At 33.4% G+C, this 27,355-nt stretch overlaps 4 protein-coding genes and 1 long non-coding RNA gene across 5 annotated transcripts; 3 read left to right on the forward strand and 2 right to left on the reverse strand.

The window, feature by feature from the left end:
* Positions 1–24: 24 nt before the first annotated feature.
* LOC105124381 (uncharacterized) lies at positions 25–2,550 on the reverse strand. Its single transcript, XM_011024394.1, has 3 exons — positions 2,162–2,550; positions 1,110–1,172; positions 25–662 (listed from the first exon to the last, which is right to left on the reverse strand). The coding sequence occupies exons 1-3, from the start codon at positions 2,396–2,398 to the stop codon at positions 363–365; spliced, it is 600 nt and encodes a 199-aa protein (XP_011022696.1). The 5' UTR covers positions 2,399–2,550; the 3' UTR covers positions 25–362.
* A 1,117-nt stretch (positions 2,551–3,667) lies between these two features.
* LOC105124383 (uncharacterized) lies at positions 3,668–4,742 on the forward strand. Its single transcript, XR_842040.1, has 3 exons — positions 3,668–3,799; positions 4,491–4,561; positions 4,652–4,742. It is a non-coding gene; the product is annotated as an uncharacterized LOC105124383 (long non-coding RNA).
* Positions 4,003–6,086, reverse strand: LOC105124382 (RNase P Rpr2/Rpp21 subunit domain protein). Its single transcript, XM_011024395.1, has 2 exons — positions 5,682–6,086; positions 4,003–5,064 (listed from the first exon to the last, which is right to left on the reverse strand). Exons 1-2 carry the CDS (start codon positions 5,948–5,950, stop codon positions 4,326–4,328), a joined length of 1,008 nt encoding a protein of 335 aa, XP_011022697.1. The 5' UTR covers positions 5,951–6,086; the 3' UTR covers positions 4,003–4,325.
* Positions 6,087–9,610: 3,524 nt separating this feature from the next.
* On the forward strand, positions 9,611–11,593 carry LOC105124384 (uncharacterized). The gene has a single exon (XM_011024396.1). It carries the CDS (start codon positions 10,112–10,114, stop codon positions 11,213–11,215), a length of 1,104 nt encoding a protein of 367 aa, XP_011022698.1. The 5' UTR covers positions 9,611–10,111; the 3' UTR covers positions 11,216–11,593.
* Positions 11,594–18,885: 7,292 nt separating this feature from the next.
* Positions 18,886–27,166, forward strand: LOC105124385 (glutamate--cysteine ligase, chloroplastic-like). Its single transcript, XM_011024397.1, has 16 exons — positions 18,886–19,100; positions 19,945–20,284; positions 20,798–20,948; positions 21,152–21,259; positions 21,762–21,854; positions 22,971–23,054; positions 23,208–23,276; positions 23,354–23,424; positions 23,508–23,576; positions 24,261–24,354; positions 24,484–24,573; positions 24,665–24,745; positions 25,242–25,334; positions 25,903–25,983; positions 26,512–26,581; positions 26,801–27,166. Exons 2-16 carry the CDS (start codon positions 19,947–19,949, stop codon positions 26,887–26,889), a joined length of 1,581 nt encoding a protein of 526 aa, XP_011022699.1. The 5' UTR covers positions 18,886–19,100; positions 19,945–19,946; the 3' UTR covers positions 26,890–27,166.
* The last annotated feature ends 189 nt before the right edge of the window (positions 27,167–27,355 follow it).

The following is a 27,355-nucleotide window of genomic DNA, read 5'->3' on the forward strand; positions in this document are numbered from 1 at the left end:
ATGTAACGGATAAGAACAACGGGATAATGCAGAAGGAACAGAGGCCTAGAATTTCATGAAATTTCCCATTCTCTACTGAAAATCATTACGTTACAATCAGATGACTAGAGTAACCCCTTGTGATTCTAGCCCCCTGTATTAAACACAAGAATGCTACTTGCATTACTCTGGATTTGTCATATTAATAATGTTCACTGCTGTCAATCATTTCATTCTTTCTTTAACTTGATGTCCTAGGGTATTTTAGCACCTATTGCAGCAATACGCCTTTTAGATTCCTCTGATTACTCGCATCCTAATCTATTTTTCTTTCACCTCTCTGCATCCAAAATATTATTAGAACATTGGGAAGAACAGAAATGCTAGTGAGGGTCCTTCTCAGTTATCGTCCAGAGCTTCTGCTCTGCAGCATCATAAATTTGCCGAACAATAAACCCAGGATGTTTTCTGCAATCTGGAAGCGGCATGTTGGCGGGGATAAAATGCACCACACACTTGTGCATTACACATTTTGCTGGAACCTCAACATGATGGGTACTGTAGAACAGCTCCCTGTTATCACGTATCTGCCAGTTTCCACCACCCTTTTTCTTAGCATCTTCAGGGTGATAAAACAGTTGTCCAGTGACCATCACCGCACCATCAATGGTCTGAGTAATGTCCTGTCATCATGATAACAGGCATGTTGGTTTCAATGGAAAAGGATGATATGAAAGTTGTTTATGCGCTAAATATAAAATGAAGGCAAGCTCAATTAATTCACTTGAAAAGATTGGGAGAAAATTTAGATCGGTTGACAATCAGTTGCTTATCATTTATTAAAGACATCAGAGCATGCCAGTAAAGCATGAATTGCAATATTTATGCAGAACAGTAACAACTCAAAGAACCTTTTCATCCCTACAAACATAGAATCATGTTTATGCTTTAACACTAGCTTATTTAGCATCAAAAGCAAATACCAGGAACAAAGTGAAAATGAAAAAATGTGCAAATATCCAATTTAAATATGAATGGCATAAGTGTGTGTCCACCTGAAGGGTCAAAGAACAAAAAATAAGATCAATGAGAAGCCTATGGCACACTACAAAGCAATTCCAAGCGATTACCTTGATAATTACGATGTCAGGCTTTTGCTCTTTAGTTTCAGGAGCTAGAAGCACAGGATCTTCCTGCAGAACAGCAAAAGCAGAACTGAGAAATATAATTCGATGATGACATGAACAATTAAAGAGAAAAAAAAGCAAATGCAACCATGATTCCACCAAGGTCTCAAAACCAGTATGCATTCCCACATCAAATTTAAACACATAAACAGTTGCAAATTTAAACTTCAAATTGTCCAATTAGCTAACCTAACTTCACCTCAACAAACCCAACACACTAAATAAGGGATTTCTCAAACATTAAAACCCCAGATGCAATCAATGAAACTAACTGCAGTCTCATTCCAACAAAGCAGCTCAAAACCACTGCTGCATTTGAACCAGTAAATCAAAGAAAACAGGTAATTCCAAGACAAGAAATGAGAACTCTGAATACCATAAAAAATATCAATTCCTTTTCTTGTAATAGTACATTTTCTTCAAGCCACTTCAAGTTCAAGCTAGGGAGAATTCGCCCCGCTTTTTCAGTCCTCAATTATGTTACCTCACGCAAACTCCAAATTCTTACGAATACAGGTCCAGAATAAAAACCAAATTGATAAAGAAAACTGATCAAACATTAGATAGCCAAAAACAAACAGGTACAGCCTTCGCAACACATGAGAATGAAACAACTAACATTGAAAAGCTCTAAACTTTCATATCTTCTTCACTTATTTTGAGCAAGCAACAAACCTAAACCCAATTCCCTCCTGATTTAACAACAAAAAAAAAAATTAAAAAAATAACCTCCAGCACTCAATAACAAGCACAAACTCAAAAACCCTCCAACAAAGAGACCAATAGCAACCAGATATCCAAGGCGAGAGGTTAACCCAAAAAATACTTAAACCCCAAAATCCCACCAAGAGAAACACAAAAAGCTAGCAAACCAAACGCAAGACCCAATTTCTTTCCAGCTTTAACCCTAAAAACACTGAATAAAAAAACCAAAACTTTCAATTCAAACACAAACCGTCGAAACCCATTCATGTTGTCAGAAAAAAATCACTCACAATAGTGTAACGGTTTCCGGAAAACTCGAAAACCTTGTAGTGACTTTTCTTCTCGCTTCCTTCTCCTGAAAACCTAACTCGTTTGCCAACCGGTTTGGGATCCTCCTGCGATGCCTCCTCATCCTCATCCTCTTCTGGGGGAAATATCTCACCCTCTTCACGTTCATTTGACATTTCCTCTTCCTCTTCCTCTTCCTCTTCGCTCGTTGAGATCTGCGCGAATTTTCGGAGTTTCATTCTCTGATTCTCTCCGAAATTTGGCTTCCGCCTGGTGTTGCGCCACTGTTTCCATTTCAAGAGGATTTGACCACCTGGGGCCTAGGAGGAGAGTAAATTACAGAAATGACATGAATGTAGGATATGACAAATGTTTTCATTACAAGAGCATGTAGCATCTTCTATATAAAAAAAATTTCTTTGTTTTAAATTAAAATTTTTTTATTTTTTTATGTTTTTATAAAGAAAATTGATAGGCTTGAACCCAAAAATTTTATTTGAATTCATATTTGTAAAGGTAAATTTCTAAGCAAATATAAGTTTAAGTTGATGTAAAAAGCTAATAATTTATTTTGAATTATAAAAAAGATAAATTATAATATATAAAAAGTAGATTTTTTTTGTGATTATCAAGTATTAGCTATTTTTAATTAATTATTTTTAATGTGAAAGACTTGACTACATACTTGGATGATAATGACGATTATGATTCGAGAACAAATCATTTTCAATTCGAGGTTGATGATACGCATCATAAAAATTATAATTCATCTTGTAAAACTAAATCTAACATGTAAGAAGATTCACATGGTTCATTGAAAAAGCAAGAGCAAAACAATTACAAAGGGTCTTAACGAGTTAAATTAGAATGATTGAAGCTGTGTCGAAGTTAAAAATTAGTAATGTGTTTGAAATTGATTCAAGGGTGCTTATTTGCTTATAATTGAGACTTGAAGATGAGAAAAGTCTTTAATAATTTTTTAGATTATGTGCTACTTGAATTTGGGTTGATAATACAAATAAATGAATAAATTAGTATTGTTTATTGTCAAAATAGTAAATAAATTTAAACTCAAATTTAAAGTTATCCATACAATTGCATATAAAAATAAGATTTATTTATGCAGATTTCAAGTTTAGAATATAATTTTTTTAGATTATCCAATCATAATTCCATTAAACTTTTGTATACAAAGTTATAACGTGGAAAAAGAGTAAATTACATAAATGACATAAATGTAGGGATATGACAACTGTTTCCATTACAAAATCATGTAGTCATGTTTTATAAGAAATTTTTTTAAAAAAATTAAATTTTTTTATTTTTTTATGTGTTTATATAAAAAATATTCTTTTAATATTTAAAAAAAAAAACAATATCAAATACTATATTTTATTGCTTTGGTGGTCAGTACTTGTGCAGTATCTGCAGCAACCTGATGTGTAAAGAACATAGTGGCATGATCCTCGGCTCGTTACTCTTGATTCTGTGCATGGGCCTGGAGATGCAGTTGCTGAAGGAAAATGATGAGTTATTGCAAAGGAATTGAGAAAAAGAAAAGAGCGGGACAACTGAACTGAGAATGGAAGCATTGCTGACGACTTTCTTCTGGCTATAATCTTGTCAGAAGCCATGTTTTAGTAAGATAGTTTTCATTTCCATCCTCTAATTAAGGTGGAATGTGTTAGATAAAGTTGTTGGTTCTGAGATAGTAAGGTTTATTTGTTCTCTTCCAGAATGGAGTCTATTTTACATACCCCACCCATTTACAGTATGGTTGCTTCACTAAATCAATCTTTAATCTCACCTCGAAGGTTTATTTTTATTTTTTTACTAGAAAAAATACTAACAATATCTGACTAGTTTTTTTTTTTTTTTCTTAAAAAATAATCCACCCGGCAGAACAACAATCTAGTAGCCATCTACACAGAGTACCTTGGTGAAAAATTGAAAAGCATTAAAGGCCAAACTTCTATGTTGCTAACGAAAATACAAAAGTAAATCCAAAACTTTGTTTTGCTGCTGGGACCTTTTCTTCCCTCAAGATTGTTTATGTTGCAGTAAAAAAACAATTGGCCATGATCTTACCAGCAGTCTTCATTGTTAAAAAGATTTTACTATTTTACACAAAACATTGGCTTTGTCAGGGTTTTAATGTTTCGACTCTTATTGTGCTCTATTCTCCACAATTTCCTTCAGGCTTGTCCAAGATTTTCTCTTTCTTTTACTTGATGTGCTGACAGTGTTTTCAGCATCCATTGCAGCAGAATCGCCTACAGATTGCTCAGGTTTTTTAGCTGATCTATTTCTCCTTTTCTTCTTGGCATCCAGCAGAGAAAATCTGCCACTTGGGAGTGGAGTAGCTGGACTGTTAGTGATTGAAGCGCTCATGGATATTGCAGGTAAAGCTGTCTCATCAATCTTAATTATCTCGTCTGTCTTAACTCTTGGCAATGGAGTTGTTGGACTGTCTGTGATGGAAGTGTCCACAGATATTAGAGGCAAAGCTGTCTCGGCTATCTTGTATATCTCATCTGTCTTAATCCTCGGAAATGGATTTGCTGGATTGTTCGTGATCGAAGTATCCAGAGATATTGCAGGCAGAGCTGGCCCGTCGATCTTAACTATCTCACCTTTGCTACTTGTGCCTTTCTCCAAGTTGGCAGACTTCTGAAGCACGGACTTGGTTGGTTTAGCATGTGGCTTGGGCTTGGGCGGACATATTTCTTTCATGTGGCCTTTAGGAGTTCCTCTCTTTAGATTTCGATGTAAACAGTGGTGGCATTTGTAGACGACATTATTCTTCGTCAAAGTACTAAATCTCTTGTGTCGACGCCTTGCCTTTGGTTGATTCTTTTCAATTTGTGTTGTGCAGTTAAAGCCAGGTCGAAGAAATGTCTCGCACCTGCGAAACAAAGGATATCCAATTTGGATGAAAAAATCCTACTGATCATGACAAGATTGAATTTCAACAAAAGAGAAAAGAAAAGGGAGGGGGTGTCAAGCAAAGAATGAGGATTCATTAAGAAAGTTCAGCGGGACCAGCTAAACCACATTTGTAAGATTATGCGTTCAACTAGAAACCACACTTGAAAGATTATGCATTCAAGTAAAACGCCATTTTCATACAAGCAGAAATTCGAGTCAAAAGTAATTGAATAACGCTGCTAACAAACAAGGAAGTCAATATCCATTGCAATGGCAAAAATAAGCACCATAGAAGCACACTGCTCTGCAACCACAGTGTGAAACCAGTGAAAAGAATCCAATCTCAAGCCTATTTCGTATTCAAATGTTTTCACGCTGACTTGAAAAGCTAACAATACTTCACAACCTATTAAGCAGTGTAGTTTCTTCAGCTTAAACCAACGCGAATTCATCAGCAAGCTTCTAATTCAACCATTCAAGTAATAACAATTGCGTTGAACCCATATTAAAACACACAAGAAACAGAAACATAAAACATAAAAGTCTAAGAAACCGTTTTGCCAACACAATCAAGCTCTGACGTTTAATACTAACCTCTGACACTGAAACAGAGCAGAAGGGTCAAGTGGGACACCCAAAGCCTCTGCAGAAGACGCAAACTGACGCCCAAAAAAGGCAGCAAGAGAAGGGATTGAAGCTTCTTCGGTAGCCCATGATGCAAGATTCTGCAAGTGTTCAAGTTTCAATAATGACCTGGGATTGTGATTTCCACCTTTTGCACTCAGTGCGAAAGACTTGTTAGACGCTGTTAGCGTGTTCGGTGGTGGTTTTTTGCTGACTCCCCCTCCTCCTCTCTTTCCCATGGGTTTGTTTCTTGTAAGAGTTTTATCGAACAGCTGGTAGAGGAAAACGGAGAGTAAGAGGATAGGGAGGAGCTTAGGTTTCTGGCCTGGATGAAGGAATAAGGGTTTATTGATAACGACGTCGTGTCATACATACGTGTCAAACGTCATTATTTATGGGGACGCGTGTTTTTTTCTCCATAAAAAAATTACCCCGTGCACGTTTTGTTATCAACCATTTCTACAAATTATTTGCGCTGGGATTTTTTATAAATTGAGCATGGGGTTTGGAGCATCGGGGAGTTTGTGGTTTGATTTTAGTCCAAATTAATTTCATTATTAATTTTTTTATTTGAGTTAATAAATTCAAAAAAAAAAATATTGGTTATTAATTACTCGACATTGTAAATATAAGTTATTTGGTTATTAAAAAAAAAAAACTTTTTCAGTCATGTTATGTGCTTCAGTATAATGGACACACACGAGGTTTTCAAAGGTAAATATGTAAGGTTTGACACAACTGTTATCAAACATCTAATTATTCAAGGATTAAGAGATGTGGAGTCTAAGTAAATATTTCATAAACAAAGGAGTGCTCAATTGGCTGTATAAATTATGCAATTCTACAATAGATCCAAGTGTTATAAAAACTCGCGAGGGAATGGATAATTTGGCCACCACAAAAAGGTATAAAAATAAAAGAATTATCAATAATAAGAACTCTCGACCGTTTCTAACCAAAAATTAGTTCAAGTATTTAATGGAAAAATCAAATTATTGATACGTGATTGGCATAAACACTAGAGTACATAAACTAGTTTTGTGTTTACTAATATTGTGGAAGGTACAACCTTGTGTTAGAAGGATTTGTAGGATAAAGTTTTTTAGTTGTTGAATGATGAATTGGTTGTAAATAGTTCATTTCTTTAATATTATGGTAAATTTTGTTAATCAATTAAGAATTCTTCAATGACAAAATTAGTAAGTTAAAAAAGATAAGTGATAAATACATTTAAAAATCTTTAAATTTTAAGATTTTGATTGTTTTTGTGTTGAATTCATACTTTTTTTAATGTAAGAAAAAAATTATTTTTTATCTAGTAATTCAAAAGGTGTTTATAATTCTTGAATCTTGTTCTTTTTAGATAGTAGAGCTGAAAAGTAATTTTACCATGACATTATTTATGAAAAATAAAATATCTTTTACACAAACATTAATAAAAAAATATCTTTTACATAAATATTAATAAATATTAATAGATAATGATATCTTTTACACAAGAATTGATGGAAAAGAAATAAAGAAAAAATCAACACATTTTTTAGGTTTAAAAAGAAGACCAAAACACATCCTTTAGGAGTGGGGGTTTGGTGTGAGGTGGTGTTTCCGAGCCCATAAAGAGGTGTTGGGGGTCCCTAACACCTGACTTGGGTTACATTCAAACCTAATAAAAAGTGTTGGATTTGTCTAACACCCGGGCTCGAGTTAACGTAAAAAAAAAAACTAAAAAGTATAATAATCTATTATAGCTTTTAAAAAGAATTTGAAAATAAACTAAAAATACTAGGCCATGACCATTATGGGTTTGATGTCAACAAATAATAATTCATATATCATGGGTATTGATTTGGTTCATGTCTTGAAAAGTTGACATGATTAAAGATTTAATACCAATCAACACCTTTAAAATCAAAATTACTAGTTTTAGTATCATAATCTAAGTGCGAAAATGTTGGATTTAAAAGTTGTTAGATTATTATAATACTAGAAGACTTAGTGATTACAATAAAAGAAATTTAAAAGGTTAGGGATCATATTATAGAGTTAGAAATTTAAAAATGTATTCTTAAAGATTTTAACTAGTTGAGTTGCTAACCAGACATTATAACATCCACATATAGTAGAAGAGAATCTTAATGAAACCATGACTTTCTATTTCTCGAATGAATAAATCATGAAATAAATAAATTTAATAATTAAAGTATATCAATGTTATTTAAAACTCACAATATTGTGTTCTATAGATAAAATAAAAGCAAGAGTCAAATGATTTGACTTAAAGGTATTTTTATCTTTTATACGGTCCATTAATCATTTCATATTTGTTTGGAAGTATTTTTATTTTTTCATTGCCCTTCAAAATACATTTTTCTTTAACTTATTTGAAGGGTTTTTTTGTCTCAGCAATATTTAAAAAATAGTTAAAGTATAGTTTTTCCCTTTGCTCCAAAAAGAAAGGGTATGAATAGAACGTCATTTTGGTCTTTTCAAGCTTGTTTTATATTATTTTCATAATAATCGAGGACAATTTAGTCTTTTGATACCGGTTGATATATTTAAAAAATAAAAAAATTATTAGTTTACCATGCTCTAATAATTGGAAGGCACTCACGTCCTTCAGATGGCATGTGCGGCTTCTCTTGATGGCCAAACCAGGTCGTTAATCATGTCTTTGAATGTGTTATCGTGTCCTCTTCCTCAATACTATTTTTTCATATCATATTGTGTCAATTACTTCTTATTTTTGTTGGAACGCAACCTTATAAAAGTCAAATCTTCTTTTATTTTTTAAAAGGAATTAAAAAGGACCAAAACACACTTTGTTAAAATTCTCAAACCCATGACGCGGTTCAAAGAGCTGGATTACACTGTATAAGACAAACATAAAAAAATAATGAAGTCAAATTTCAACCAATTAAAATAATTGAAAATGAAATTGAAAAAAACTAATTCAACAAGAGAAAAAGGATCCAATAGAAAAAATTAGAATTCAAGAATGATGATAGAATTTGACATAAAGAGAAAATAAAATCAAACAGTGATGGATGAATTTGTAAAAAAAATTAATCAGAAAATAATTAGAAAAAATAAATAGCAATAAAAATAATGAGGATCAAACTTGATAAAAAAATAAAATTCTAAATAATAAAATTAAAAAAAATCAATAAAGAGTTCAAAACCAAATATATTACAATAAAAAAATATAAACTGAATTTGATTCAATCAATAAATTACTTGACTTATTTAAATTCTTGCAATCCTAATGAGTTTTGTAAAGGGGGGAAGAAAAACATGCCTCCAAATCTCAATTTTCTCAATTTTCATTCTCTTGAAGGCATTTCCCATACTACCATGAAGGGAGTGACAAGATATTTTTAACGCTATGGTAGAGAATGACAACTATTATAAAGTTTTTTTCATCTTAAAAAACCTGTGTATATTAATAAAAACTATTTTGGTGATTGAAAAATAACATTCTCTTTTATTATTGAAATTTGGTAACTCCTCTCTCTTTTCTTTAACTAAAAATTTAAAAAATAAAATAAATGAACTTATGTATCAAAAGTAATTTTTAAAAATTTAAAGGAATGTAAATTATATAAATTATATTATTTTCAAATACCAATGATCTAAATATAATATATGGTATGTCATTTATGTCTACCTCTTTTTTATTTTAGTCATATTTCTTTTTATTTTATCATTAATTAAAAAATTAGAAGTAACTTACTTTAATCAGGATCAAATAGTATAAAATAAAACTTTTAGTAACAAAATAAATTATAGAATCCCCCTGTATTCTATAGTCTATAATATAATAATAATAGTGACTGACGCGTGCCCAGCAAGCCGGACCCTTTTTCTCCTTGTAAAAAGGTCTGGGTGTAATTATAAACCACAGAAAACAACTACCATTCCTTCAACAATAAGCATCACACACACTCGGAGATATTCACATATCCTTCATCCCTCGAAGTATCTAGCCACTCCCCTCTCCTTCTCCAATCCCACCCATCGAATATTTAATCAACAGTTACTTCACAGGTTCTTCATTCCCCCCTTTTCCACTCTAAAATTGATAAAAAAACTTCCATAGTTTAGAGGCTTTTTTATCTGTTGTGTATTAGCCTTCTGGGGTGAGTTTTTATAGGTTTTACAGCTGTTTATGTTGTTTCTTTGAGGTTTTAGATTGTCAGGGTTAATGGGCTATGCTTGGTTTGGCTTTTAAGCAAGCAAGTTATTTTCTTTTTAGTGTAAGAAAGCTCTGTTTATTTGTGTAATTATAATTACTGCTGTGTAAATTTTGTGTACGGTTCTCTAGGGACTGGATTAGGTGAAATTTAGTTTAGATTCGAGTTGAAATTTGTTGGTGGGTTTGCCTATTTTGAGAACTGGTAAACATGGCGGATTCAGTTGCTGCAGCATCTCTTATTGGATATAGGCCACTGTGTGGGGGATTGTCTGTCAAGGATACGTCTTACAGGAGAAAGTCTTTGATTAGTTGTCGGTGTCCGATAAAAGAAGCCGTGGGTAAAAGGGTTATTTATTCTTCTCCTATGTTGCCAAGATTGACAATTGATAGGTTAGTTAATACCTCAATTAAGGCTCTGGCAACAGAGCTTACGAAAGAGGTGCACTCATACAGGGAGGAAGAGAGAATACCACGGACTTGGAATTACCGAGTTGATACTGGTGTTGATAGAAAACCAGGTTTGTGGCCACCAGAGAACAGAGCGGATAATGCTTTGTTGCATAACCCCTTGATTCGACAAGAAAGGATGGGTTGCAGTTGGCTGGGTGCTATATTTGAGTGGGAGGGTGTGATAATTGAGGACAATCCTGATCTCGAGAGGCAAGCTTGGCTTGCTCTTTCCCGAGAAGAAGGAAAACCCACTCCTCCAGCTTTTATTTTGAGACGAGTAGACGGGATGAAGAATGAACAAGCGATCTCTGAAGTCTTGTGTTGGTCGAGAGACCCGCCAGAGATGAAAAGAATGGCTACAAGGAAGGAAGAAATCTACCAATCTCTTCAAGGTGGGATATACAGATTACGAACTGGCTCAAAGGAGTTTGTGAATATTTTGATGCATTACAAGATACCAATGGCATTGGTTTCCACACGTCCAAGAAAAACTCTCGAGAATGCAATTGGAACCGTCGGGATTGAAGGGTATTTCACTGCTATTGTAGCAGCAGAAGATGTTCACAGGGGGAAGCCTGATCCGGAGATGTTTATTTATGCAGCCCAGCTTCTAAACTTTATACCACAGCGCTGTATTGTGTTTGGGAACTCTAATCAAACCGTGGAGGCTGCACACGATGCTTTTATGAAGTGTGTTGCTATTGCTAGTAAGCATCCCGTGTATGAGCTTGGTGCTGCAGACTTGGTGGTGAGGAAACTAGATGAACTTTCAATTGTTGATCTGAAGAATCTTGCTGATATTGAATCGCCAGAATTTGGGCCTGTTGAGCTAGAGACGGAGCTGGAGCCTGAGGAGGATTAAGATCGATCTACCTCAGCGGGAGTTGATGATATTTTCTGGTAACTCTTATGAATTGTACAGTTTATTTTGTGCTTTATCCAATTCTTGATGAAAATAGTTCTATATCGCCCCCCCAGAATCACCGCAAACTGGCGAATCCCTTGCCGTGTAGAAGGGATAAAAAAAATATTAAAAGTAGAAAGAGGGAAATAGAAGAAAAGGTCAAAAAAAGAAGGAAAAAAAAATGGTGGTCTACATTGGACTAGAATTACATTATGATGTATCACCCGTACAATGTATATAGTTGTGCTATCAATAATTTGTTTGCGGTGCTTCTTTCTGTTTCTGTTCGAACCTTTAGAATCAATTCAACTATACATATAAGAATCATTAAGATCATTGCTCAATGTTCCCTCTGTTTATCATATGGTTTAACCATTCTCGACAACAGAATTGCTTAAGATGATCAGGTCGAGAGCCTGGCTTGTAACAATTGGTACGTTTCCTTGGAGGTTGAAGTTGCTTCATAAAATCTTTGGTTTCTCAGAGGTCTGGGATGTTTGGCTGAGCGGTTAGACATCTGTAATGTAATTGCTTGCCGTCGTTGTGCTCTAACCGAGGAACCAATGATTCGACTTCGAAAATTATTAGATCCCTCCAGGTAAAATCATTGACAGCATTATAGCACTAGCGTTTGTGGCAAAAGTGGCTCCTTTTGTCATGTTCTCAACAATTCTTTGGCAATTTTAGTTGAAAGTTGGAGTGGCTTCGTATTTGGTCTTCACAAGGGTGGGGTTTCGGTTCCTGTTCTATCCATTATCACTCGGTTCGGTCCGTGGTTTCTTTGTTACCATTTGGGTTCTGATCCAAAGGGGCCGATGATCAGCATGTTTTTGAGTCCCCGTCGACATTCCAACATGAGAATGAAAAATTAGTATGAGAACTAAAAAGTTAAGACATGATACTATAAGAATCAAATATGTAAAAATTAGAAACTTTATGAACTAAGCTATACCTTTTCACACCTGAAGAATAATAATAATAATAAACACATTATTCCAGTGAAGTCTACCATAAAAAAACATAAACCAGTTAATTTATTTTATAATATGACTACATGCCTATTTGAAATTTATGATGTAAATTCAAGTTTATAGCAACTAAAAAAAAAAAAGTCACTGTCTCGTGTCAGGCAATGATTACAGTCGACCCCAACTTACATGTTGTAGAAGGATGCAAGACAGGACTTGTATGTTGGGTATGCTTTGGGCCATGTTTTATATGTTCGGATCCATGACATTTATTGGGCTTTACATTCCTTTGCTCCCACCTTTCTATCTTTAATTATCATAAATGCTGCCTTATCTTAAAGTTTCCTTTTTCTTAAGTTATGATGTGGATCCATACCCATGAGATTCGATTTGGGGTGTTTTTCGTTCCAAGGTTCATTATTTAACTTATATAATTACCTGATTTTTCGTTCCAAGGTTTACCCATGAGTATCATTAATTTCATCCTGGTCACCAATTTATGATAATTTTAGTTTATTACTTCAATTTTATACAGTTACGATCTGACCCCTGAATTTTAGGAAGATGACAGTTTGGTCTCTGATGGTGAAGGACAATTTTTTTAGTGATTCGGAATTATATAAAAACCAATTTTATATAATTAAAAAAAAAGTGAAAACTAGTGAAAATAATTGGAAAAAATAAAAATAAAAATAGAAGAGAAAAAAGGATGGAAAACAAAGGGTAAAAGAAAACAATCTGTATAAGGAAACATGAGAATGCAAGTAAAGGGGGACAAAGCACACCAAATGAAGGTGGGAAATCCCTCCTAATCAAAAGAAATCGGCAAAATGACGAGGGAAAGAAACAGCAAGAAGGAAGAAACCATAACAATGGTGCAGATTGCATTAATACATAAAAAATACAGTAGAAAAGGCATCCCAATATTAGACTATATTTTGCGTATTAGAAGAGGAACAACCCTTGCACGAGATTTTACTCTGTAGCAAGACGACAAGGTGAAAAGGTAGGGGGAGATAAACTGGAGCAAAAATTCTCAGGGCCCAATTTAACATGCAGAGGAGCCGAAATAGAAGAAGGTGAACGGTAGCTTTAAAAAGGACTGTAGTAAAGGGAATTGACTTGTAAATCATTTTGTTAAGCCCAGGTACGATGCCAGGAAAACTCAGCGGCCTGGCTGATCACAAATGCCATTGAAGAAATAATGTGAGAAAAACGCAAAGCACAAAAGCTAACATGCTAAAATTATAAGGAATGCGTAAGGGACTGTAACTGCATGTTAGCATTAAAAAAAGAGTTAACCTGATATTATATATATATATAGTTTGGACTGTAATGTCCGTTGAAATATTCGGCTTTCAAGTTACAACTAGAAAACTATTTTTCAAGTGCGAAGCCACTTGTCTTTTTATCAGTGGTTAGGTGCAAGCCGCCAAGCTGAGTGAAAGCGAATTCGAAGTAACCCGTTCCGAGAAACGTGTACGTATTTTCATTCGTCATTTTCGTTGACTCTTTGGCGTCAATTTTACAGGATTGGTTCACGAGAATTATGTATAATTTTCAATTGCAATGCTTTTATGTTTGCAAAATCAATTGAAATGCCACAAATCCTGGAGCCTATGATTTGGGGTGAAAACTGTTGAAAGAAGGATGAGTGTATATAAAATTAATAACAATAAGCTCAAGAATCGAAAGAAAATTGGGAGGAAATTATATTTTTATTAAATGTTTTTTTTCTAAGATTTTTTAGTTTTTTTTTTTACTACTTAATAATGCTGAACTACAAATATAATTTAATTATAAGTATAAAGTCTTAGATAATAAATAAATTAAACTAATATAGAAAATTTTTAATTTGAACATGAATTGTATTCTGCCGACTGAACTGGTCGATCATTTCTCTACTGATCGATCAATTTATTTAATCCAATTAGTCAATTGGTTCCTTTGTTATTTAGAAAAATCAGAAATTAAGTTTAATCTTTAATACCTTTTTTGAACTTGATTTTTTCATAACTCCTATCATATCTCTCATTTTGATAAAAAGATTTTTTTTAGTGGCTCTGTAAAGACATTTGCGACTTGATTTTATGTCTTCACATACTTGATTTAACTTCCTTGTTTGTAATACAATTTATTAGGTAATAAGATCTTATGTTAATGTGCTTGCTCCTATTATGAAAAACTAGATTTTCAGCTAATATAATAGTTTATGAGTTGTCCATATAAATCTCCATGGGTTTTTATTGTGGCGTTCACAATTCTTTTAATAATCTTCTTAGCCATATGGAATGACAAACACATGATATGGTAGCTATATATTCAACTTTACATGTTGACAAAGTGACTGTAGATTTTTTATTTGAACTCTATGTGAATATTATGTCTCTTATGTAGAAAACAAAACTCGTAGTACTCTTTATACTATCTATATCTTTAACTCAATCACTATCATTGTAACCCATAAAATCAAAGCTATTATAATATCTATAAAATAAGTCAAAATCAACAATACCTTTAACATACTGAAGAATTCATTTCAAAACCTTAAAGAGTCTCATGGTTAGTGTCTCTGTAAACCTACTCACAAATCCTACTCTAAAAAGAATATTCAAACGAGAATATATCAAATATCTCAAACTTTCAACTAAGCTTTTGAATGTTGTAAAGTTTATCTTTTTTCCTTCATTATTTTTTGACATCTTTACTTCGCATTCAACCAAAGTATTTACTTTTGTATAATCTTCCATCTTGAACTTTTTGAAAACCTCTTCTTTAAACTTTTCTTGATTCATAAAGATTCCATCTTCTCCTTGTTTAATTTTAATCCCTAGGTTGTAGGACATGAAACTAATATTTATTTTGTCAAAATCCTTGATCATTATTTGATTGAAGTCTTAAAACATCTTTGGATTATTTCTTGTAAAAACCAAGTCATCGACATACAAATATATAATAAGAGTATCATCACTCTTTTTGATTTTTACATAGATATTATATTAATGAGGGCATTTAACAAATTAATTATTTAAGAAATAACCATCAATGCGACTATACCAAGCTTTCAGGGCTTACTTTAATCCATACAAGGTTTTGTTTAACTTTAATATATGACAAGAGCATAAAGATGATCTTTATAGGCTATAATTAAAAGTTCAAGGGGTAAAAACTTTACAACCCTAATAAAGAAAATATAGTAATTAATAAAGATTTTAGTTCCATAAAAAAGGAGCATGAGATTAAAAGGTAGATAATGGTGAGAAATACGACTTCTTACTGATTCTTCATGAAAAATAGAAAATATATGAAAATCATAAAGAATCTATAATTACACCTCCACAAACACCAATGAGCTCAACTTCTCCTTCTCCTTCTCCTTCTTTTTTTCTAATGGAAAATCAAGTAGTGACACTCTGCCAAGTCTACCAAAAAAGATGAGGAGCCTTGATGACTTATATGATGTAAGTAATGATATAAATGACAAAGTTAAAAAACCATATTATCCCTCCACTACATGTAATCTTATAATGTTTAAAGAAACAATAAAAAATGCCAAATTGAGAATTGTTATGGATGAGAATATTGCATGAGAAGAATGACTCATGGAAGTTGGTTCCCAAACCAAAAGGAAAAAAGTTAATAGATATCAAGTGGATCTTCAAGAAAAAACAGAATACCAACGAGAAGTAGAGAGGTACAAGGCAAGATTAATTAAAAAAAAGCTATAGTCAAGAGCATAGAATTGACCATGATGAAGTATTTGCTCTAAATGCTAGATTAGAGACCATTCAATTAATCATTGTTGCTGCTATCCAACATAGATGGAGAATCTATCAAATGGATATTAAATTAGCCTTTTTTAATGATTCTCTTAAAGAGAAAGTTTATATTAAACAAACTATGAAATATAAAGTGAAGGAACATAAAGATACTAAAAAATACAAAAAAAAAAGAATTAAGAAAAAAAATATATTTTTATTAAATGTTTCTCTCTGGGCTCTTTTAACTATTCTCTCTCATTTTGTATTGCTTAATAATGCTAAATTACAAGTCTTTTTATAGACATAAAGTCCTAAATAATCAAAGAATTAAATTAATACAAGAAAATTTTAATCTAAACATGAATTGTATTCTACCAATTAAACTGGTTAACTATTTCTCAACCGATCAACTTATTTATTTACCTAACTAGTTGATCGGTTTCCAATAAGTAGACAAGTTTCTTTGTTCTTTAGAAAAACCAGAAATCAAGTTTAATTTTCAACAAAAACTTTGTACAATTCATTTTAGTATTATTAATTGAGAAATACACATAAAGTAAGGGGAACAATTAAAATACAAATAAAATAAAAACTAAAAAAGATTGGGAATTCACATATTCATGGTTTATTGTGAATTCACATAGTAAAATGATCCTTTTGCTCATCTAATAGAAAAACATTTAGCTTTGATTAGAGGGTAATAAGATCATTTTTATAATATAAAATTGCTATTATCAAGTTCATCAGGTCATCTTAGTCATCTTATATTTTTATTGCATAGTAAAATTACTAAATAACCAATGAAAGTAAATTTCATTTAACTAGCCTTTAAAGGCTTTTTTGTTTTTTCACTTTATTTTGAAAATTTAAATCACTAAATTGCCCTTAAATTTAATTTTTCTTAGTTTTGCGTTAATGGTTTTTCTTGTTATTTCATACAAGTTTTTTCCTTTTTTTTTTTGTAATTATAAGGAGAGAATAAAGGTAATTTGATCTATTAAAAAACCTAAATTTTATTTTAAAAAAATTGATGTCATGTGCGTGACATGTACCAGAATATAAGAGGGGTCCATACTCTTTGAATAGTGTATGCGATACCTCTTAATAGACAAAAATAGCTAACCACTGTGTTAGTCAAAATATCAAAGAATAATTTTTTTATTTTTTTTTCTCTTTCTTTTTACTAGTTAATGTGTTTGCCTAACCAAAATTAAAAATACTAGCAATGCTTGAACATCGTCTTTTCAATTTGGCCGTGATTCATCAAATCATGTGGCACCTATATAGTAAGAATTGAAATCATATCAGATTGTACTATTGCCACCTTTCATGGCATGCATGAGTTTCTCAAATTCACATTAAAATCTTACAAGAACAATTGAATGTTTATCCTTGTGTAGTTTTTGTTCTGGATAATTTTTATCCTATTGTTATATCACCAAAAGAAGGAAAAAAGAGTTCCAAGAAAAATTACAAGACAAAAGAAAAATGTTTCTTGCTTCTCTTGAATTGTATGGTTGAGTTGACTAATTGCTGCTGCCTTCCACTGTTCTTGCATCATCTTCTCATGCGCATTGCGCCAGAGAGAAGGATAGAGGAAAGACATTTATTCTGAATTTTTCTAACTGTACAGAAAAAGAGACCCAGTTGTTTGTATTTGTTGGAACTTGTTCTTGAAAATATTTCTTAAACCATTTCTCATTTAAAAATACAGTAAATTAACATTTTTTAGATTTTTTTAATAATTTTAATATGATAGTATAAAAAAATCTAAAAAATACATTATCTTGTTAGTAATATGGCCGGAGAGCAAACGACCAATTTGATTACAAGCAACATGTCGTGCATAATTTTCAATTCAAACTAATAAGCTCCATTGTTAGTGGGAAAATGCCAGGAATCTTCGTTGTTGTGTGCTCATCTAATATTTTTATTCTAACCTTTTCCATAAAAAAATATATACATATATAATTTATTCTTGCATCACTGGATTTCTAGATCGGAGACCCCACGCACCTATGCTGTTGCGGTCATCGAATACATCATCGTCCTTGTCCTGTGCTTCCTCGCAGCTGACGGCGGCCGGAACTTATTTAAGAGAACATAGTACGGTGATTAAGACGTTGCCCGGTCTATGGATCCAAGTCTGTCTAAAGTCGAATATTTTACAGAGGGATCCGGTTAATATAAAAAATGTAATTTTATTAAAATAAAAAAATAGCACATTCTCGTAGAATTTAAACAAATATAAAAATGGAATATGATAAAATGAAATCTTCAATGTAGAGACTTCCCAAAAAGTTTTACGTGCTTCTATTTTATATGATGGTTATAATTATTTTTTCCTCGTATATTTTAATTTCAGAAATCTCTTATCAATAACAAAAAAACATATACTAATAGGATCCATTGATAAAAGAATTAAAACTGTCATCGAATACTATGGCCAAAACTATTATATTATAGTACACATTTTAAAAAATTAAAGGTTTTTATGATTCATACTACACATTTTAAAAAATTAAAGGTTTTTATGATTCATACGAGTAATGGAACAAATTAATATATTTATTTAATTCAATTGATAATAATTTCACTAGGATAAACAAGAGATACAATGATAAAATATTTATCTTAATCGAATTTTTTTCAAAACAATTATTTTTTTAAGTTAATAATAATGCAAAAAAATTCACTAAAATTTGAACTTTTCTTGCTTGTTTCCTCGCAACACTGTGAAGACATACAAACAAGTAAGATGTATGTACCATTGTATTAGTTAAGAAATATTTTTAAACTAGTTTACACATTAATTAAGGTATTTTGCATATGCTTGGAGTATCTATAAAAGTGCTGACGTGTAAGAAGCCCAGCAAACGTGGACCATAAAAGCAAGGCAAAATGCAGCCTTGCAGTGCCGCACCCATTTCTCCTCCTCTCTTCGCTTTCACTGCAAAACCAACCCAACAAAAGCTCTCTCCTTTCCTAGCTATCGCTCTCTCAAAAATTTCTCCTTTTTGATACTCTTCAATCCATCAAAACCTGCAACTATTATTACATTAATCTAATCACTGCGAACCCCAGAATTCCTTTTGTTTTCTCTTGCTCTTCAAGGTAAAAATTCTGCCTTTTATGTGAACAAGAGCATTCTTTTATAAGGTTTTTTTTTTGTGGTTCATTTGATGCCTTGATCGTGTTACTGGTCTTTTATCGCGAAAACCTTTTTAGTTTTGTTGTTTTTCTAATATAGTGTTAGAAATGTAATGGAAATCAATGACTATTGTGTTTGTTGAATGGTGAATTGGGTATCGTGAAACTAAGGAGAAGTGGAGGATTTTATTTTTTATGCCAAAGTTCTCTTTTTTGTTTCGTTTCTGATTTACGTGAAGGGATTTTGTTATTGATACATAGTTGGATAAGCTAATATGGGTTCTGTTTATCCTGAGATGAGATGCAGTGAAGTAGATGCCTTGAGCTTTTTCTGATTTCTGATTTTTGAATATTGAATATGCATGTGAATTTGAAATGGACAGCAAAGTTTTCAAAATAAGTGTATTATGTAAACTAATTGGAAGTACGCTCATGATCTTTTTTGTGTTTTGGTTACTGAAAATATAAGTGGTGAAGTTGAAAAGGGGCATTATGTGAAACTATTGAATGTATTACTATGAGATATGTCTTTATTTTTGGTTCCAATATGACCTGCGATGGCTAAAATTTAGAAGGTGCATAGATATTACCTTGCAGATCATGTGAAACAATGTGAGTGAATTTATTTTGAAGCTGCAATGCACTTTGAGTCTGGCTGAATAAGTTCTGTTTAACTAACTTTCCCGATGTCTTACAGTTGGTTGACATGTAATTTGTCTGTGTTCATAATTTTCTCTCTGGGTGCTTGATTCCTATTCGTTTTGACTTTAGAAGTTGTAATTGAAAGGATGGATGTGGGTTGTTGCAGGCATGACGCTGGTTTCCCAGGCTGGTCCATCATACTGCATACCTGCTGATATAATCCGCTGTAAAACTGCACAAAATGTGGTTATTGGTATGGCTAGTAACATGGATGCATCTAAGCTGAAGGAAACACCTGCCAGATTCTCTTCATTATCATGTAATTCTAGCAAGACACCTAAGATTCTGAGTTCAGAGAGTCTGTCCGTAGGAATGAAAAGAGGTCATCAATTTGTTGTCAACGCAAGCCCTCCTACAGAAGATGCTGTCATTGCCACAGAACCACTAACGAAAGAGGATCTTATTAGATACCTTGCCTCTGGTTGCAAGCCTAAGGAAAATTGGAGGTAAATTTTCAGTTCCTGATCATAGTTGGATTAGGGTGAGGTATCGTCATCTTGCTGGAGACCTTGTCACTGATTGCATCCCCGAGAAAAAATGGTATATTGTTAAAATCATGCATATGGATAAAAGACTCTACTTTGGCCCATTCCACCTTTCCCAAATTCTGCAAATCGTAGTGGTTCCTGAATTCTTGCAATTCAACTACTTTGACACAAATCATGTTTGTATCTACCGAAGGTCAATTACGATCGAACATATAGTGGGAAGGTTTTGTTGTGCTTGTACCCTTCTGACTAGTCTATCTCATACTGTAGTGCTTCTTATGCTTTTCAAGTTGTAAGTCCAAGCACCTTGTGTTAAAGAAGAGTTCTTCCTTTGCCCTTGCTAGCAAACTCGTTTATATCCCATTTCATTTTGTTTTCATTGATACTCAATTTTATCGGGGTCTTTATATTTGATTTCTTGTTTTACCTATACCCAAGGTATTTGCTTGTTTACATGTGTTACTTTTGCAGAATAGGTACAGAACATGAGAAGTTTGGTTTTGAGATGGGAACTTTGCGCCCTATGAAATATGAACAGATTGCAGAGTTGCTTCATGGTATTGCTGAGAGATTTGACTGGGACAAAATAATGGAAGGTGACGCTATCATAGGACTTAAACAGGTAAAATGGTCATCACGCTTATCTTTATTGCTTTTCCAAAGCTAATTGCATCTCATTCTTATGCATATCATATACTTTGTTCTGGACTTCTTTTCTACTGTTTATATACAAGCTAGATGCATCTCTTACACTGGAATTCTTTGTGCTGCTTTCTCAAACGGCACCTGAGTTGTTGATTATGTGCTCTTCTTTGTTGTGCCCAGGGGAAGCAAAGCATATCATTAGAGCCTGGTGGTCAGTTTGAGCTCAGTGGAGCACCTGTAGAAACTTTGCATCAAACTTGTGCAGAAGTTAATTCACACCTTTATCAGGTAAATTGAGATCGTTATACTTTTTTAGCATTTGCATGACTTGTGTTGAGGTTAATTCAACTTCTAGGTTTGTTGTGGTATAGGACAAGTGTCTATTTTCCAAACAACGTCTATCTAAATGATCTGTTTCCATAAAAAAATATGTTTTTCTTCATGTGTTGCCAAAAAAAGGTATATGTGCATAGTTCTGTGGTCTACTGATTCCAGTTCACCATCCAAAAAATATTGGATCAGATTACTCATTTTTATGCTTCAAATCCTTTTCTCTGTAGAATTTTTCATTCCTTTACATCAACTCTTCATGTTTATCTTATAACTTTCTCGAATTAATTTTGAGTCGATCTTGACTTGGAGTCTATTAATTGTTGGCATTATAATTTTATTATTGTTTGAATGAATATGATATTGCTTGGTGGTACTTATCTCTTTTCAAATGCCTAATGAAACGACCGCACACACACATTACATCCTATTGAGCTTTGACTTATGTTAATTTCTCCAGGTGAAAGCCGTTGCAGAGGAAATGGGAATTGGATTCTTAGGAATTGGCTTCCAGCCTAAATGGGCACTCAAAGACATACCTATTATGCCCAAGGTATAATCATTCAATCAATTTATACCTTTTTTTTTTTTTTTATCTAATTAACTTAGATGGAAATATAAAGTGGATAATTGAGGAAAGTAAAAGGTAATAGTTGTCACAGAATTAGCTTGAACATGCTTTTCATATAAGACAAATGTGCCCTTATAAACTTTTCAAGTGAGTTTTTGCGTAATTAACAAAAGGGATGGAATAAATAAAATTATGATCATATGGATTTATATTCATGGTTTTTATATTGTTTCATTGGTTTCCTGTTTGCCTTTTGCATGTCGAACCTTCATAGCAGGGATGGATCTAGGACTATTGAGATAGGGGGAGGGGGTGAAAATTCCTTTCCCTATGAAAAAGTAGAGGAAAAAAAAAATACTTAGATATGTCAACTCATTATCTTTTGTAGGACACAAAATAAATTAAACGTCTTCAAGGATCCAAACTAAAATTTTGTAAGAAAAGAGAACCAAATGGGTCATCTTCTAATAATGAAAGCTAGTTTTCTACATTTGGAGGGTTAAAATTATTGATGAAAAAGGATTTCAAGGGAAAACAGTTATATTTTTCAGGGATTAAATTAAAATTTTCTAAACAACAGAACCTAATATGCTGTATTAGCAGGGGGGAGGGGCAGGGCAACCCCTGGATTTGTCCTTCCTTCACAGTATGCTACAAATACTTCCATCTTTGTTAAATATGGCAGATTGCATCTTGGAGCTTTCACATAACTATGCCATTCTCTGAGAATTGTTTAGTTTTGTGGCTTTAAGCTGACTATTCAGCCAACTACACCCCCTAGTATTTTCTTGCTGTAAGCTATCTAAAGTTGCATATGTAGACTGATTTAAATGTTTATGTGAAGAGGAAAGAGCCTCTAGAAATTTGTGGACTGTGTTAAGTATTGGATTTGTTAAAGGATCCTTTCCAATCTATCATGTGGGTCTGTGACACACCATCAGTGATATGTAATATATGTTTATTATCCCTGCAGTACTAGGCCTTTCAATTAATCTCTTTTTTAATACTTCTCCATCCTTCCTTTTTTTGTGCTATTTATAATCATGGTTATCCTTGTAAATTTTAATTGAATGTCTACTGACATGTATTTTGTCTCAGGGAAGATATGATATCATGAGAAATTACATGCCCAAAGTTGGCTCGCTAGGACTTGATATGATGTTCAGGACTTGCACTGTTCAGGTCAGATGAATTTTGCTTTTTCAATGGTTTAGTCATTTTGAAGCAAAATTTTGCCTGGTGGCTAATTTTGTAGCTTAAACTTCCTTTTTGGTATTTAGCAAATTTTTCTCCTAATGTATATTGATAACTTTTATTTATATTGACTTTCAATAGGTTAACCTGGACTTCAGTTCCGAGGCTGACATGATAAGAAAATTTCGTGCTGGCCTTGCTTTGCAGCCGGTGAGAAACTTTTCTATATTCCTTTTTTTTTTTCCACTGCAAAATTTTCTGATTTCTTATTTTTTGAAAATAAACAGATAGCAACAGCTCTATTTGCAAACTCACCTTTCACTGATGGAAAACCAAATGGCTATCTCAGCAAGAGAAGGTTTCTAAACGTAATTGTACTGTTGTACTTGATATGAAATTTGTTTCCCTTGGGCTTCCAGTGACTTTTCTTTACCTGAGCAGCCATATCTGGACTGATACTGACAACAACCGTGCTGGGATGCTCCCATTTGTTTTTGATGACAACTTTGGGTAAGTTTAACTTGTTATTTGAGAGGAAAATAACATTTAAGATAATAATTTTTGGGTTGGGGTGGAGGAGGGTATGTGGATTTGGAAATCCAACTACATAATCTATATTTTTCAAGCTTTTTGTTATTCTGAACATTGTGATTTACAGGAACCTAGATCTCTTCGATTATGAGCACATATGATCATTGTTTGTGTAAATATAGATCTATAGATTCACTCCTTGCTAGTTTGTTTATGATTAGGAGGAGCCATCATGACTTCCGACTATTGAGTTAAAAAGATTCGAGATGGGTAGCATCAATCCCGTTTCTTTTATCAGTTTGCAGATCAAGTGTAAATAAACATGTGGAATATACCCATTCCTGCATTCAAATACATGCTACATTTATGTTTGAAAGCTTAAGTTCATAATGCTTGCATGAATACTTGCATAAACAAGTGCCATCATGAATTCCGACTATTGAGTTAAAAAGATTCAAGATGGGTAGCATCAATCCTGATTCTTTTATCTGTAAATAAAAATGTGGAATATGTCCATTCCTGCATTCAAATACATGCTACATGTATGTTTGAAAGCTTAACTTCATAATGCTTGCATGAATACTTGCATAAACAAGTGGACAAGCTCTTGCTATACGAAGTTGATTTCATGATGACAATTTTGTTTTATTTTTCCTTTTGCAGGTTTGAGCAGTATGTTGATTATGCTCTTGATGTTCCAATGTATTTTGTGTATCGGAAAAAGAAGTATATTGACTGTACTGGAATGTCATTCCGGGTTTCTATCTATCCTTAATAGTCTTGTAATTTATGGCCTCTGATATTTGCACCAGCTTTTCAGGAATATCATGGGATGATAAGGTGTACTAATTTCTCAAGAAGTAATGGTCATTCTATAATTTTGCAGGACTTTTTGGCTGGAAGACTTCCATGCATTCCTGGTGAATTGCCTACTCTTAATGACTGGGAAAACCATTTGACAACAATATTTCCCGAGGTTAAATTATTTTCATTTTGGTTCTTTTGCTAAAGATACTGTGTTCTGATCCTGACTCATTCAAAGCATATTGCTTACTCATCTCATTCAGGTCAGGTTGAAGAGATACTTAGAGATGAGGGGTGCTGATGGAGGGCCATGGAGGAGGTTATGTGCATTGCCAGCATTTTGGGTAGTTGGCCCCTTTGATCCTTTTTGTTTTTTCCCATTTTTTGGTTGCATGATTTGTATATTTCTGATGTGACTCTAGCGGAATTTTTAGATGGAATGAACATTGCTATAAAGAATTGGATAGAATCCTCAAACAGTTACAGTAGCAAGGACGTGTAACTTGAAGATATCAATCTTGTACCCATAGCATGTTTCATTGCTTTGTCATCTTGTAGTTTGGCACTGTTTTCAACAGTTCGGTATTCTTCATAATTGAATAGAGGATGTTTCCCCATTTAAACAATATCAGCTCATGTTGATATTCTTTTGTTTTTTTCCAAATGTTTTAGATGGAATGATCATTGCTATAAAGAATATGATAGAATACTAGAACAGTTACAGTAGCAAGGATGTGTAACTTGAAGATATCAATCTTGTACCCATAGCATGTTTCATTGCTTTTGTCATCTTGTAGTTTGGCACTGTTTTCATGTTGATATTTTTTTTTCAAATGTCAGGTAGGGCTGTTATACGATGAAGACTCACTTCAAAGTATTCTAGACATGACAGCTGACTGGACTTCTGAAGAAAGACAAATGTTAAGGAATAAGGTAACACACTTTTACAATCTATACTAAGTCAATCTCCTTTCAAGTCATAAAATGCCTAAAACAAGATTCACAGAAGTGATTTTTTGAGTTAAGTCATACTTGTACTAGCTGTTATGTTTTCTTTTAAGATGTCACGCTGTAAACTGAATATAGGCAAAAGACCATTACCCTGTGGAGTCCAAGTGTAAAAAAAAAGTCTTGGGTGGTTTGTGTTTCCTGTTGGCATTTCTTCTGTTGGGATATGTTTAGGCTGCCATAGAATGTTCCACAATATGGTGATCTAATGGACAACGAAAATCTCAAACTTTTCTGAGGACAATGAAAATTTCTAACTTTGCTGAAAATTTTGTTCATGTTTTCGCAATATCCATGAGGCACGTTCATGAAACCTGACATTGCTAGAGGCATAGGTTTGTGTTTTGATCTGTCATGGCATTGCATATAGATGAGCATATGTGGTATTAATTAGGATAGGTCTTGCGTGCTATTTAATTTTATCCTACCACAGAGTGCAGCCTGCATGTCTTTCGGAGTCATGACAGTGCACCTGATATCATCTTGTTTGTAGGTTCCAAAGACAGGTCTAAAGACGCCATTCCGGGATGGGCTGTTGAGACACGTTGCTGAAGAAGTTCTAAAGCTAGCTAAGGTAACTCACTCCCTCCCCCAATAATGTTAGTTGGTTAAGTCAAACTTCAATATGCTTTTGTTCATGAAGCAGCATATAGCAAAAGATAAAACCTAGGGTTCTTCAAGCCCTAAATTCTGAATATCAATAATCTGAACAATCAATCTTTTATGAAAAATAACACACAATGTTTGTTTAGATAGGAGCTAAAAGTGACCCAAGCAAGGAAACTTAAACCAAATAAAATTTTGTAACCTAACTAGGAAATAAATCCTAAAATAATTAGGAAAATAAAGAAAAATTTTGAACATCTTCTGAGCTGAATCTGGACATGAAAACAAAGCTAGCTGACCTCCTTATAAATCTTGGCTTGGAGACTGCACTTACAAAATTTCAGCCCGATCATAGAAAACTATGCTTGTTTTTATCCAAAGGGTTGTTAGTTGTGTCTGGACTTCTTCTTGGACTTGTACTTATCTCTGGGACGTCCCGAGTCAGTTCAACTTTAGTGAAACGTTGCTCTCAAAACATTCACTTGTTCTTCTTCAGGATGGCTTAGAAAGGAGAGGCTTCAAGGAAGTTGGTTTCTTGAACGCAGTGGCTGAGGTGGCTAGCACAGGTAACTTAGTGATATCTATGTGTTTTTGCATGTTTCCCCAGTACTTAGTTTAAAGTTAACCTGCATAAGTTGTTTCTTGATGGTCATGAATATTAGGTGGCAAGCACAGGTAACTTAGTAATATCTATGTGTTTTTGCATGTTTCCCCAGTACTTAGTTTAAAGTTAACCTGCATAAGTTGTTTCTTGATGGCCACGAATATTAATGATCTTATGGCAGGCATAACACCAGCAGAGCAGCTTTTGGAACTTTACCATGGAAAGTGGGGGCAGTCTATAGATCCTGTATTTGAAGAGCTACTTTACTAAGGTGAATTAGGTTTTTGTAGCACTGCAGCAGTGTCCTGCTATGTAATTCTCTCTCATTACTTTGGGTGTAAGCCTTGTTCATGTTCTGAACTATATTTCCCTACTGTTACTTATAGTTTGTCTTATGCTGAATAAATTTCAATGTAAATCCTTGGTACGAGGAATCTCGTGAAACTCTCATTAATACACCCGGATAGTTTGGAGCGAGTGAATATTTTTTTGACTTCCAGACTAATAACAAACTAATTGTATGCTTTTCACAAGCATTTATGGTTAAGCTGTTCGCCTTGTGTCATGCATCATCATTTTGATCATCCTTGATGAAAATGGTTAGGCCATATGGTTGATCGATTCCAATTTCACAAATTAACCATGTTTTCACTGACCCACAATATGCAAATGGATTGTGAAGGTTGGTGATGGAAATGTGAATAACATCAAGTCTTCAACCTTGTAGTATTCTCGG

The sequence above is a fragment of the Populus euphratica genome, unplaced genomic scaffold (assembly GCF_000495115.2).
Source record: "Populus euphratica unplaced genomic scaffold, PopEup_1.0 scaffold4.1, whole genome shotgun sequence".
Classification (NCBI taxonomy): Eukaryota; Viridiplantae; Streptophyta; class Magnoliopsida; order Malpighiales; family Salicaceae; genus Populus; species Populus euphratica.